Genomic DNA, 14,279 nt, shown 5'->3' with positions numbered 1-14,279 from the left:
CTTTGGCAACCACTTTTGATTATCTCCATATCTGGAATATAGCTCAGCACCTAACACACAGAGAAGGCTCATTTAGAATTTTTTTTATTTTTATTTTCCCTGAGGAAGTTTTGTTTTTTCAAATGAAACGCATTGGATGTTCCTTTTAATCTTTCGTAGACACCCTCACCCAGGAAGGACCACTTATCTTGTGATCTCCTACTTGGACCATCCCTTCTATAGAATTTGGGAAAATTATATTGATTGATATGCTGTTTGTCTCGTTTTGACATTGGATATGTTTTTAATCCTATTTTTTTTTTAATTCAGAATTACTGTCCATATTGCACTCATCACCCTACATCCCACTATCCCCACATCCCAATCAGCGGCCATCTCTGATTCAGTCCTTCCCAATCTATCCCATTGCCTTGTCTCCCAGTCTGTTACTATGTCCTTTTGTAAGGCTCATTCCACCATCATAATTCACCTACCACTCAGTCCCCACACTCGGATGTCAACACATATATTCTTAAACCTGCTGAGACCTAACGTTTTACTATGTGGGGACTGCGTGTGATAGACTGACTAGGTTGTGGGGTTGACTGAGTGACCTGGATGGTGTGACCAGAGCCGGCCCTAACCAGTTTGATGCCCTATGGATGATTTTGGCTGGTGTCCCCTAGCTCCGCTGCTACTTTAATTCCACCTGTGACCCAGCACACCTCTACTAGTTGCACAGAACACCCCTCATCCACAGCAATCCTCATCCAGTACTCTTCACCTGATCATCTACTCTACGAGGATGTGCCATTACAAAAAGGGGATGTGGCCTTGCTGCAAGGGGTGTATTGACTGTTTCCCCTGAAATCACACATTGGCCCCCACAGTAATAAATACACTGCCCCCGCAGAAAAAAAACTAAGCACATTGCTACCATAGGCAATAACACACTGCCCCCTACATAAAAATATACATTGCCCCCACAAGTAAAAAAAATCCAATACATTGCCCCCACAGGAAAAAAATCAAATGCGTTCTCCCCATACAGGAAAAAAATCAAATACATTGACACAAACGGAAAACAATTGAAACACATTGTTACCACCGGCATTAGCCTTGTACACAATTGCTCCTTTAAAGAAACGTCCGAGTTCGGCTAGTACCGTGCGCAGCCACCGAACTCGCACTTCATTGCATCCTGGCCGTAGTCTTAGATGACCTGACCTTTTGAGGAGTTGGAATCCTTAAATTTGGGAGGATACAGATCTCAAGTAATTTTGGTGAAAAGATGTAGCAATGCCTTTTCTTCCTGAGACCGCTATAGATGGTCAGTTTGCGCAATATGTTCTTGCTTTGTTGTTGCCACAGTGTTTTTTTTTTTTTTTTTTTTGATGATTCATCCACAATGTATTGTTTCGTCTAATGAAAAAGGTGTTTTTTATTGTGAATATGACATGGTCCAACATCTGCATTGTCACATTCGCAATTTTTGTTTCAGTATGTCTCCTGAATATTGCAAATTTTACCAGCAGTATTTGTTGCACACTTTTCTGATTTAATGTTATGCAACAATGATTTAATATTTTACAGCACATTTTATAGATTTATTGTTACCACACGTTGCTTTGATGTTGCAATGTAAGTTCCAGTGCACCGTATACCAATCAACCTATAAACCCATAACAGGTGGTAAATTTAGGACTTCTGCTAACAGTCTTTTTATTGGAAAATGAAATTCATGGGGTATGATTCCAGTGTTTATTTTATTCCTAGCACATGGATGTAAAAGCGGGAATATTTGGACGGAAAATCTAATTTTATCTCCACGTTGTGAAATAGAACATAATGACCTCAAACAAGACTCTCTGGGAGGAACCTCCATGGGTCCAGTTCTACATGAAGTTCCTCACAGTGCATATGTATCACCTGTTCCTGCTTATAATGAGGACTGTAGTCCTAGTACATCTATAACAGCTCTTATATGTCCTGAGTGTGGGAAATATTTTCCACGGAAATCACATCTTGATAGACATCAGAGAAGTCACACAGGTGAGAAACCATTTCCTTGTTCTGAGTGTGGGAAATGTTTTACACAGAAATCACATCTTGTTACACATAAGAGACGTCACATAGGTGAGAAACCATATCCATGTCCTGAATGTGACAAATGTTTTACACAGAAATCTGATCTGGTTATACACCAGAGAAGTCACACAGGTGAAAAACCGTTTTTCTGCTCTGAGTGTGGGAAATGTTTTAGACAAATGTCAAATCTTGTTACACATCAGAGCTGTCACTCAGGGGAGAAACCATTTACATGCTCTGAGTGTGGGAAATGTTTTACACGAAAATCAGTTCTGTTGTTACATCAGAGACATCACACAGGTTTAAAGCTAATTTCATGTTCTGAGTGTGGGAAATCTTTTACACAGAAATCGCAACTTGTTAGACATCAGAGAAGTCACACAGGTGAGAAACCATTTCCATGTTCTGAGTGTGGGAAATGTTTTACAAAGAAGTCAGATCTTGTTACACATCAGAAATGTCACAGATGAGAGGCTGTTTTCCATGATCTGAGTGTGGGAAGATTTTTATACAGAAGTTAGATCTTGTTAGACATCACATAGATTAGATATTCTCATGTTCTAATTGTAGGAAATTACAGAAATCTTTAAACCATTCTTTATTTACACTGAGGAAACTTTGAGTATTTCATTATTTCTGAAATTAAAACATCTCATTGAGCATGGTATTCTACCTGACCCGAGCTCTTCATTGACCTCTGACATTTCTGTTTCATGACCCAGAAGACTGAATGTTCATAGATTGCATTACTGTCCTCATTGTAGTCTCTTGTTGTTTTTCTTGCTTTTTGGTATTTTGTAAGGAAAGTTACTCTGCAGCGGGTATAGCAGTATTTGGAATGGGATCTCCTGAATGGTATAACAGTGTGTAGGAAGACACATGGAACAGTGGCCAAGGTAGTAATGGAGTGCTACCATCTAATAATAGACCATAAGGTCTGAGACCTGATAGAGAAGATCTTGCCGCCAACCTCCTCCCCTCTATGTAATACCTATTCTATGCTGCAGGGGGCAGGTGCCCAGAGTAATGGGAGGATATAACAGGGAGGTATGGGCTAGAGAGAGAGATAAAACTGCATTCACACACCGTCGGGACTCATCACCAATGATGGGTAAGGACTGTCCTATTTGTGGGTGTCCGTGGTGCTCCAGGTGGGGTTTTTAGTATGTGTATATACACTACCTGAACAAACGTATTTGGCCACACCTGGTAATTATTGAATTCCGGTGTTTCAATCAGATCCATTGACACAGTGTATAAAATCAAGCACCTAGCCATGCAGTCTCCATTTGCAAACATTTGTGATACAAAATTGGTCGGTCTGAAGAGCTCAGTGACTTCCAACGTGGTACTGTGATAGGACGTCACCTCTGCAATAAGATGGTTCATGAGATTTCATCCCTGCGGGATTTCCCACGGTCACCTGTAAGTGATATTATTAGAAAGTGGAAGTGTTTAGGAACAGCAGCAACTCAGACACGAAGCAGAAGACCACGTAACACCACAGAGCGGGGTCAACGACTGCTAAGGTGCTTAAAAGTCGCCAACGCTCTGCTGATACCATAGCTGAAGAGTTCCGCACTTCACTGCCATTAGTTTAAGCACAAAAACTGTTCGGCAGGAGATTAATGGAATGGGTTTCCATGGCCGAGCAGCTGCATGCAAGACTCACATCACCAAGTCCAATGTCAAGCGTCAGATGGAGAGGTGTAAAGCCCACCGACACTGGACTGTGGAGCAGTGGACACGTGTTCTGTGGAGTGATGAATCACGCTTCTCTGTTTGGCAGTCAGGTGGGCCAGTCTGAGTTTGGCAGATGTTGGGAGAATGTCACTTGTCTGACTGTATTATGCCAACCGTGAAGTTTGGAGGAGGGATAATGGTATGGGGCTGTGTTTCGGGGTTTAGTCTCGGTCCCTTGTCTCTAGTGAAGGGCCATCTGAATGCTTCAGTATACCAAGACATTTTGGACAATGCTATGCTTCCAACTTTGTGTCAACAGTTTGGAGAAGTCCCTTTTCTATTACAACATGGCTGTGCATAAAGCAAGGACTATAAAGACATGGGGATCGATTCAGACCTGATCGTTGCTGCGCGCTTTTGCACAGCGGGCGATTATCGATAGAACGCGCATGCATATGCACCGCAATGCGCACGCGTGTCACCAAACAACAACAGGCATCGCTGAACAGGGACAGGCTGGTACAAAACTTTCAGTCGCACAGCAATTCGCAAGCTAATTGAGAGGAAGCGGGTGGTAACTGACTGTTTTCTGGGAGAGTCAGGGTAAGCACAGGCATTCCCAAGCGTTTTCAGGGAGGGTGTGTGACGTCCGCTCCGGACCTGATCAGCCCGTTCTCATCGCACTGTAGGAGTAAGTCCTGGGCTACGCACACACTGCACACAGTGTTAAATCAATAGATGGTGAGGGTGATGTGAATGGATTTGCAGCTGTCCAGTGACGGAGGGATATTTGTAGCACGGCGTACACATGCAATTGCACAGGCAAATTTACACTCCCCTTGGGCGGCGACTATCTGAACGCAGGACAGCAAAATAATCAGCCCAGCGATCAGTCCTGAATTAGGCCCATTGTTTGAGGAGGTTGGTGTGGAAGAACTTGACTGGCCTGCACAGAGCCCTGACCTCAACCCCATTGATCACATCTGGGATGACCTGGAACAGAGATTGTGAGCCAGGCCTAGTTGTCCAACATTAGTGACTGACCTCATACATGCTCTACAGAATGAATGGGCACAAATTCCCACAGAAACGCTTCAAAACCTTGTGGAAAGCCTTCCAAGAAGAGTGGAATCTGTAATAGTTGTGAAAGGGAGGCCAACACCATATTAAAGTATCTATATTTGCGTCTGAAAACTTTTGGTCCATATAGTGTATCTGTGTATGCAAATAAACCATTCTCTGCTACTCTCCCGAGCTCAGAAGATAATGCTATAAAGATCTAGTTTTTTGAAAATGTATATTCTGTTGTATGTACTAATGTATTTAGAAGTGCTACATTGTTTTTTTTTTGTGTAGTTTGATTTCTCTGACTTTCCATGTATTAACATCTACTTTCCAATATTGGTATTCAAGAGACTGTCAGGTACTAATTAACCAAGGAAAGTAAAAACTTTCTTTATTCAGTGTTTGAGTTTTAATGAATAGCCCTAACACATGAATTACACCAAACGCATAAATTGTGCACCCAATTTCACATGAGCATTTTTTTTATTTTTTTTACAGTTTCAATATATTTATATGTCATGCACTTTTCAAATGTCACAAACTAAATGATCCACTAACATCATGTAAGGCCAATTAATGCCATGCAGCAATTGGACCATTTCCACCACAAAGCTTTCACAGACCATCAATGACTCTTTCATAAAGTATCAGCTGGAGGTGAAATGTGTCAGTCGCTGTATCAGAGACTTGATGTTACAAATCGCTTACCCTGTCTCCCTGATGGATCTGTGAATATCATTATATATGTGCTGTGTGTGAATGTCAGCCTCATTCCTACAAGCTAACAGCATATACACTAGAAGTGGTATCCTTATTTATCTGGACTTTGTGGAATAAGGACAGACATACAGATAAACGTGTCCAGCTACATGTGTCTTCCCATTTTCTACAAAGTATTTTTATCTAAAGAGGAGTAAAAACAAAATATATATTACTTACACTGTTACATGGGAGCAAATTCACTAGGAAAACATTGCATGTAGGGCCTGGAGTCTAGTCACTCCCACGTCATGTTAACAATTTCCCTTCTACTGCAATATGCTAGCGTGAAGCAATTTAAATTCTCAGTACAATTTTTCTGCAGGAAAAGCACCAGCGGACCATGCACCTGTATAGCACCACCAGTAAATGTAAAAAAGGGGTTTGAGAAGCTTCAACACAGGTTGAAACCATCTTCATTAACCTGGCTTGGACCCAGGATTTGGGTTTGAAAGTGCTGGAAATCCCCAAATTGCTCCTTTTGTAGTTTGGGGCAACTGTAGTGTTTTGCACTTAGGGCCTAATTCTGAGTTGATCGTATCATCAAATTTGTTAGCAGTTGGGCAAAACCATGTGCACTGCAGGAGGGGCAGATATAACGTGCAGACACAGATTTGGGTGTGGTGTGTTCAAACTGAAATCAAAATTGCAGTGTAAAAATAAAGCAGCCAGTATTTACCCTGCACAGAAACAAAATAACCCACCCAAATCTAACTCTCTGCAAATGTTACATCTGCCCCACCTGCAGAGCACATGGTTTTGCCCAACTGCTAACAATTTTGCTGCTGCGATCAACTCTGAATTACCCCCACAGTGTATATACAGATGTAGCCAGCCTTATACAGGCTGTGACTTTGCACCAGCAATCACTTTCCCACGAGGCGTGTGTATAATCTCACTGATGCATTTCACCCCTAATATGTGGACTTTACCAAAGCGTAGTGTCCCCAACAAACCACTGTTCTTCTTTACTGGCTAAAGCATGTTCTTAATCGACCTTCACCTAACTACAGGTTTGCCCAATGAGCTGACGCTCATGGTGTTTTCATAGTCATTATCCACATAAATTTCTTAAAATATACTATTCTAAAATGTCATGCATCTTAAAAAAGAATGTTACCGAAACCAGATGCTCCCCCAAAGACACAAGAACTTAGAATTAGTAATCGGTACTGTATATCATATTCAGTAGAATTGATTATTATCCCTAACTGTAACCTTACAACTCAACTCCAAAAGGAGAACCATATTCAAAGAAAATGCATGGAGAGTGTTATCCTTAGACGGACCTTTTATCTGGTGGATGTATCTGAAGAATAACATCCTTATCGAAGTCATAAATCTCTTGCTTTTATTTAACGCCTATGTCCCCAAGTGTTTCCTCCCACCCACGGGGCTCTCAATGTCTAGATACCAAAACAAATTAACACATCATTGTTTCCACTACGACTTGCCAGATTGCAGCAGACTGGAAATCGTCTACTCTGCCAACGTTGCAGTTGGTCATCTCTCGCATTTGGTCATCTGCCGCAGTTGGTCATCTCCCGCATTTGGTATACTAAGATGGAGTACATGACCAGTATAAGTAAACATTCAGCAAATCATTTGATAAAATTTGGACTCCCTGCTTAGCCTCTCATAGTGCCCCCTCACCGTTCTGTAGGTAAATAAGTAATGCTAACTCTTCCTGTGTATAACTCTCCAACAGGAGCGCCACCACATTTTCCTTTACTCCTATTGGTCTTTCTTTTTCATTCTCTTCCCTCCATTCCTTACTTTACCTTTTCTCTCTTTTTTTCTCTCTCTGCGGCTGGCCGCACCGTTGCATGTGAGGCTGTTTTTCGTCACCTCTAGTTCTAAATAACCATCACCTTTAGCTAATATAACTACAGATCTGTTACCAGAATCTCTTTTCTATAATACGCTGTTATCCCTTGAAATTTGTGGCCAATGTAACATGATGTGATCTGTTCAATAAAATATATACAGATGGAACCCTCCTCATCTATCCCTTCAATAGGATTAACTGAGCCAGGGCAGTCAGACTTAATCCCCTGCTGTAATGACTTAATCCCCTGCTGTATTGTTCTCTCTGTACTGTATTGCAGCTGAGAACAATAGATGAAAGGTTTATGTTAATAAGCCTTGGTGCACCTAGGTGCAGCAGAGAAGCCTAGATGAGCATGGCTCCATCTGTATAAAAAAAGTATCCAGAGAAGTCAACAAGCAAAGAAGACACCTATAGAAGAGCCAACAAATAATGAGATTTTCAAGCTGTCCAAAGTTAGTCTAATCGGAAATCTTTCTATGAAGTAAGGGACTTGGGACCTGATTCAGTATGGGTTGTAGATACCCAGCCCTGGGCAAGTCCGCCCCGCACGCCGGGCCCTGACTGGCCAACCCCCGCAAATGTTTTGGGACACATCGGCTGCGTGACATCACACGCAGCCGCCACCGACCGCCCGGCAAACAGCCGTCGCATCTCACTGTGTGCACACGCGCAGGGCAGCTTCCGTGTGTGCGCAGCATTCCATGTTGAATTATGTCCTTCGTTTTAAACCATCACAAAAAACAAATTCCAAATGTTGATATAAAGAGTTATGTTCACAAACATACTCGAGATATTTCCATAAGGAAAAAAAATGCCATAATTTCTAATTATGAAAATACACGGTCGAGTTACATTATTATGACCAGAAGCTAGGTGCAGTGACCATCAGTTTGCTTCAGAGCCCATGCGCAGTAGCGTTTGCTGAACTGTCACTTTAGACACACGTCTGATGGCCCCCAGGTTCAGTTTGACAGTGAGCTGCTCTACTGTAGCGTGTCGATCGGTCCATACGCATCGATGTTCACCTCTCACATCATTGGCATGTGGTGCTCTTCAGTTTCCACATCAGTTATTAACAATGGTGCCATTGGTTCAGTCACAATATACCTTCACCACAGCAGCACGCAAATAGGTCACAAACTGCGCTGTTTCAGATATACTGCCACCCTTGGCCCGAACGTCGATAAACATTTCTTGCCCCTTTTAGCAATGAGTGATGTGTGCAGACGACCTACCACACACCTTATATAGCCACCAAGCCAGCACACAACTTCATGGGCTATCCACTGCCGACATCAAATGTAGGAGGTCGTTATAATGTGACTCGACCGTGTATTTCAAAAGCAGGCCTTAATGTACTTCAAAGTTCTATCTACTGGAATCTGAAGGAAACCACATCAAGATATTTCATGACCTACTCAAGTAAAGCTTAAAAGAATTGGATGACCCAGTTAGTCGAGAAGACTCTCCCTAATCAAGAAATGAAGGGACTGAAGATCTTTAAAAACAATGAACAACTTGTTATAAAGCCAGCTGACGAGGGTGAAGGTCTGGTCATACAAAATAGGATTACACGAAACAATCCTTTAGACTCTGTTACACATCTTACAAACCATAACCAAAGGATCCAAACCACATCTTACAAAGATACATAGAAGCTTAGCTCAACCACCCAGAAGACCCATCATAGTGGGAATCCGCTCATATCCCATACATAAGAATACATGGAAATAACAAAGGGTACAATTTGGCAGGATAACTTTCTATGTGTCACAATAGATGTTGATTCATTGTATACCTCCATAAAATACTAAAAAGGAATACAAGCTTCCAGAGAAGCACTGGAGAGAGACTCCTCTATTACTCTACCACATTTGAATTTTATATGTTATCTTATTTTATTTTGACCTATAACTATTTTACATTTTAGAGAAATTTTACATACAAGTATGGGGCACAGCGATGGGCACGTTTTTTGCACCAATTTATGCTAACCTTCTGATCGGCATGTGGGAAGACGCATACATTTACAATAATAACCCATTCCCTAAGCAGATATAACTTCTTAAACAATACAAAGACATTTTAATATGGGTAAGTGATGAAAAATATTTTAATAAGTTCAAGCATTATATAGGTATCAACGATTTTTAAGCTCAAATTCACTTCAAATGTGACTACATCTATTATTTTTCCACAATGATGGCAAAGGTTATTACCAAAAACTATATCATGGAGGTGGATGCCAACACCTACCTTCATTACAAGAGCAGACAAGCCAAACATTGGGAAAAATAGCGTCCATTATAGCCAATTTCATAATATTTAAAGGAACTGTACTACAGAAGCTCTATGCCAGGAACAAATTCAGATCTATGTGGATAGATTCATAGACAGATGTATCCAGAGAACATCTTTAAAGGTGCCACTGTGAAAACTTCTAGCCTCAATAGGGAAGGTCTTCTGGAGTATCAAATAAAGATAAAGGTGGAGATTCAAATGTTTGAAAAGTCAGTTGGGAGTCTGTTTTTTCCTATCTAATAGACGGGAAAAAACACACCCAACCGACTTTTCAAAAATGTGAATTCCACCCAAAGAAGACCAAGTACTATTCATAACACAGTATAATAGTATAATTGTGGTGAGAGTTGAATTAAATAGAGAATGAAGAAACATTGGCGCATTCTGTGAATAGACCTCATACTGAGGGACATTGTACCACCTGCTTCATTTTCATGGGGGAATTAAAAAAACAAAGAATTCTTCTAAAAGAAATCCTTGCTCCAAGTCAACTGAAAGATACCGCTGCAGGAAACTCTATCATTTCCAACATTAGAGGCAAAGGATCATAATGTGGGCACTGTATCATGTGTTCCTCTAACTATAACATCACAAAACAATGAAACTTTTATCAACTGTAATACCACTTGTGTTTTTGTGTTGGCACTGTGGAGGTATACACAGATAGATATATATCTATATATTTTTTTTATTATTTTTGTCATTTGTTTTCTCTTTAATTCCTTCTTTTTTTTTTTTTTTACAGCTATGTCTATTGAATTCACAGACCATGATTTCTGGACTGGATTTATTGAATTATACCGAAGCCATGAGTGTCTCTGGAGAGTTAAGTCCAAGAAATATTTCAATAGGGAGAAGAAGTTGAAGGCATACCAGGAGCTCATAGATTACAGTAAAGGCAGAAACAGTCAAGCGGACATCCAGTGGGTTAAGAAGAGAATCCAAAACTTCCGAACAGTGTTCTACAAAGAACACAAGAGAGTGATCAAGTCTCAACGTTCCGGTGCAGGGTCTGATGAAGTTCGCAGACCATCACTGTGGTACTATAACCTGCTCATGTTCACCCTGGAACAAGAACCCAGGACGGAGTCGGTGTGCTCAGCTATGCCGAAGTCGCCCGAGGGAGTTCTGGAGGAGGAAGTGGGCAGTGAGGAGCTGGTAAGTAGATATATAGTATATATGGTAAACACACCCTACACCACTTTTTGTTTTTGTTTATTTACTTTCTTTTCACTGCTTTTATATGTCCATTGCCCCTGTTTATTGTATTTTTTTTTACTTTTTTTTCAAGAAAACTGCTAATGGTACAAATTCTTTGGTTCAATTACAGCTTTCACCCTTGACGACTGAAGGCAACCCTCCCATTGCTGAGCACTCAGAGATGGAAGTCATTGAGATTGAACCCGTGCCACCTCAGCCGTCTCAGCCACCAAACAGGAGACGTCGGGTGGGACCGCGGACTTCCAGTTCTGGAGAGGCACGTACACATCAGTTTCTGAACCGTGCGGAGGAGATTCTTCAAAGGCCCCCGGATGCACAAATGATTTTCGGGATGAATATTGCCTGCGAAATGCAGTCGCTGGAACCCACCCAGCGACAGCGTTTCAAAACCATTCTATATGATGCGCTAGTATGTGCGCAAAATGGCCAATTGCCTGAGTGCCTCTTACTGCCATCACATACATTGCGTTGACCCACTCCCCCAGTCACAATGACTAGCTTTTCCTATCCGTCGCATCCCCCACAACCAAATCCTCCGCATCAGCCACCATCCCATACATTTTTGCGAGCCCCTCCACCACCTTCCACCATTCCCAATGTCTCGAGTGATAGCCACACTCTGTTTGGATGAGTGCGCAGGCCACTCTCCAAGATGATCCATTTTTTTTCAATATGTAATTATTTTCCGGTTTTATGGACCTCAGAAATTGTTGTGTGCGACCCCTTGGGTTCTTGTTACAGGTTGTCCATGAGTGGGAAAGAGTGCCACGGTGATGGTCTCGAACTTCGTTTGGACTCTGTTACTGGATGTTGAGACTTGGGACACATTGTGTTCTTTTGTTGGTAACTGTTCGGAAAATGCATTCTATTCTTGACCCTATGGCTGTCGCTTTACTGGTTTTGCCTTTACTGTACTCCTATATGCTCCTGGTTTGCCTTTTTTGTTAAGGCATCCCTATTGACATATTCTTTTCTCCCGAGACACTCAGCGGGCTGGTATGCTCAATGAATACAGTCCAGAAATGTTATTTTTTTAAGTTATTATATAAAAAACAAAAAAAACAAAGTGTTGAGTGTTAATTTACACCCTGTCTAGGGCTACAGTGTGATGGCGTGGGGGTGTTGCATCTAGGGGTATAAATTAAAATTTTATGGGTTAAGCAGTACATTTTCTATTAGGACAATATGGTGCCTGAGCTGTTTGTGTTTGTTTTGTTAAAAAAATCACATGGTAAACTGACATGGAAACTGACATGGAATGACCCCTATATGAGGATGTGGTGACCCTGTGTTGAGAATAAGCATGCAGTGTTTCATGCGCTGCGAGTCTGCAAGTAGATTCTTTGCGCTTGTTCCACTGCCGCCATTCAGGCAGATAGGATGCTGCTGTGAATATTTTAACAGCCTTCTTCCCAACTGACAGTAATGAATCCCAACACACGCAATGTTAAATGCTTGTAACTACCATGTTATAAGCTAACCTATGACACATGCAAAGCAGTAGGTGAAAACATAAAAGTAATTTTATTGAACAATAAAACACACAATTGCAAATGTGAAAAATGATTAGAATAAGTTTTAAAAGTTAATATTTAATACCAATACAATAACAGCAGGTGTAAAAGAAGAATTTATTATTTTAACCTGGCCTTCATTATATCATTTCATCCTGCCAATCCACTGCCCCATCCCCATTGAAATAGGCCAGGTATTCTTCCCTGACCCTTTTCGCATCTGTAGGGTTCACTACTGTAGCTTCTGGTCTACATACAGGTGTGAAACAGGTATTGCTCACAATTTCTGTAGGCTCTGGCCGTGCTGGGTTGCGAGGTGGCATCTTATTTTTTCTAAGTAGATTGTGCAGGGCACAACATGCTAACACCACCCAATTAATTTTATCTACTCTCCGGTTTAGTGCAGTGTGGAAAATACGGAACCTATTACTTAGAATACCAAAGGCATTCTCTACTGTCTTGCGTACCCTTGAAAGATGATAATTGTATACCCTCTTCTCTGTTGTTAATCCTCTTTTAGGATAAGGTTTCATAACCTGCTCATGCAAAGCAAAAGCCTCATCAGCAACAAAGACAAACTTCAAGCCTTTTGTGCAATGTGAGGCAGGTGGAAGTTCGAGGCTGTCACAACTGAGGGCCTGAGCTGACGGAAGGCAGCCTCAGTTGTAGGGGCTGAGATGTACCGGAACCTGGGAGGTTGTATCAGACCCCTGGACATGTAAGTAACATGAAGAGAAACCGCCCGAAGACGTGACCACGACAACTTGAGTAAAAGTCAATGATATTTATTTATGACAAACTCCATGCATCACAGTAGCAGTAAAAAGAAACATAAAAATCAGCAGAGAAATAATAATACAGTTCCTGGGTACTACAGGGTGGCAGGGGCCACAGAGCTCTGGTGGTATGAGACAGTTCTTATTATCTGCAAGTTGGAAAGTCCTTACCAGGCTCAACTGTAGCAATGAGGAAAGCCCAGGGTCGTACCAGCTGGTGTTCCAGGGAAAGCTGGACTGCTGTAGATAAAATGCTGCTGTGGGTACTGGTTAGAACCAGACAGGTGTTGGCACGGAGTGGATACTGGCTGGAACCAGTTAAATAATAAATAAAGCTTGAGAGCGATGCAATATAGATGAAATGTAGAATTTGAGAGCGGAGAAATAATAATACCGGTGGAGAGTGGTAAACTGCAGAAAGGACACCGGCCCTTTAAGAGAAGCTGTACACTGCTGGAAGCTGAGCTGGAAGCAGGTGATGTTGTAGCTGGAAACAGGTGAGTCCAGAATGGATCGGAGAGTCAGGCTACACCGCAGATGGAATGCTGGTGCGGGTCTCTATAGCAGAAGTCTGGAGACAGGAGCTGGAACCTGGAAGACATTCACAGGAGAGAGACAAACTGGAACTAGGTTTGACAACCAAAGCACTGACGCCTTCCTTGCTCAGGCACAACCTATTTATACCTGCAGCAAGGAAGGCATTGGCTAGGCAATTATGCAAATTAATAATACAGACAGCAGATTGGTGAATATGATCAGATGACAGAATCCAAGATGGCTGCGCCCATGCAGACACTTGGAGGGAAGTTTGGATTGTAATCCATGTGGTCTGGAAAACAGTAATGGCGGCGCCGGCCACCGGAGACAGGAGACGCCAGGCTGACAGATGCACATCCGACCACGCGGACACAGCGGAGGCCGCGGCTGACGTAATCGCCACTCTGAATGCAGAAGCTCAGGGGCGGCGGCGGAGGCCGCGGGAGACGCCATGCCAGATGTATAAGGCGTTACTGTGACTGCGTCCAGAGAGACAGGAGAGGATGCGGGAATGTGCACATCAGG

The 14,279-nt window shown here is 42.1% G+C and overlaps 2 protein-coding genes across 3 annotated transcripts in view; one reads left to right on the top strand and one right to left on the bottom strand.

The window, feature by feature from the left end:
* Positions 1-11,940, top strand: part of LOC135057004 (zinc finger protein 34-like) — a 58,079-nt gene extending 46,139 nt beyond the window's left edge. The window contains exons 5-7 of one of the 2 annotated variants that reach the window (XM_063962859.1): positions 1,756-2,031; positions 10,452-10,864; positions 11,037-11,940. In XM_063962859.1, the coding sequence (XP_063818929.1) occupies positions 1,756-2,031; positions 10,452-10,864; positions 11,037-11,399 (1,052 nt within the window). In that variant the 3' untranslated portion in view covers positions 11,400-11,940. Of the gene's footprint in view, positions 1-1,755; positions 5,169-10,451; positions 10,865-11,036 lie in introns of those variants that run through there. The other variant, XM_063962860.1, reaches the window with a different exon arrangement.
* Positions 1-14,279, bottom strand: part of LOC135056942 (uncharacterized) — a 132,191-nt gene that overhangs the window by 73,936 nt on the left and 43,976 nt on the right. The window lies entirely within an intron of this gene.

The sequence above is a fragment of the Pseudophryne corroboree genome, chromosome 3 (genome assembly GCF_028390025.1).
Source record: "Pseudophryne corroboree isolate aPseCor3 chromosome 3, aPseCor3.hap2, whole genome shotgun sequence".
In the NCBI taxonomy this organism is placed as follows: domain Eukaryota; kingdom Metazoa; phylum Chordata; class Amphibia; order Anura; family Myobatrachidae; genus Pseudophryne; species Pseudophryne corroboree.
This window is presented reverse-complemented; position numbering and strand designations above follow the sequence as displayed.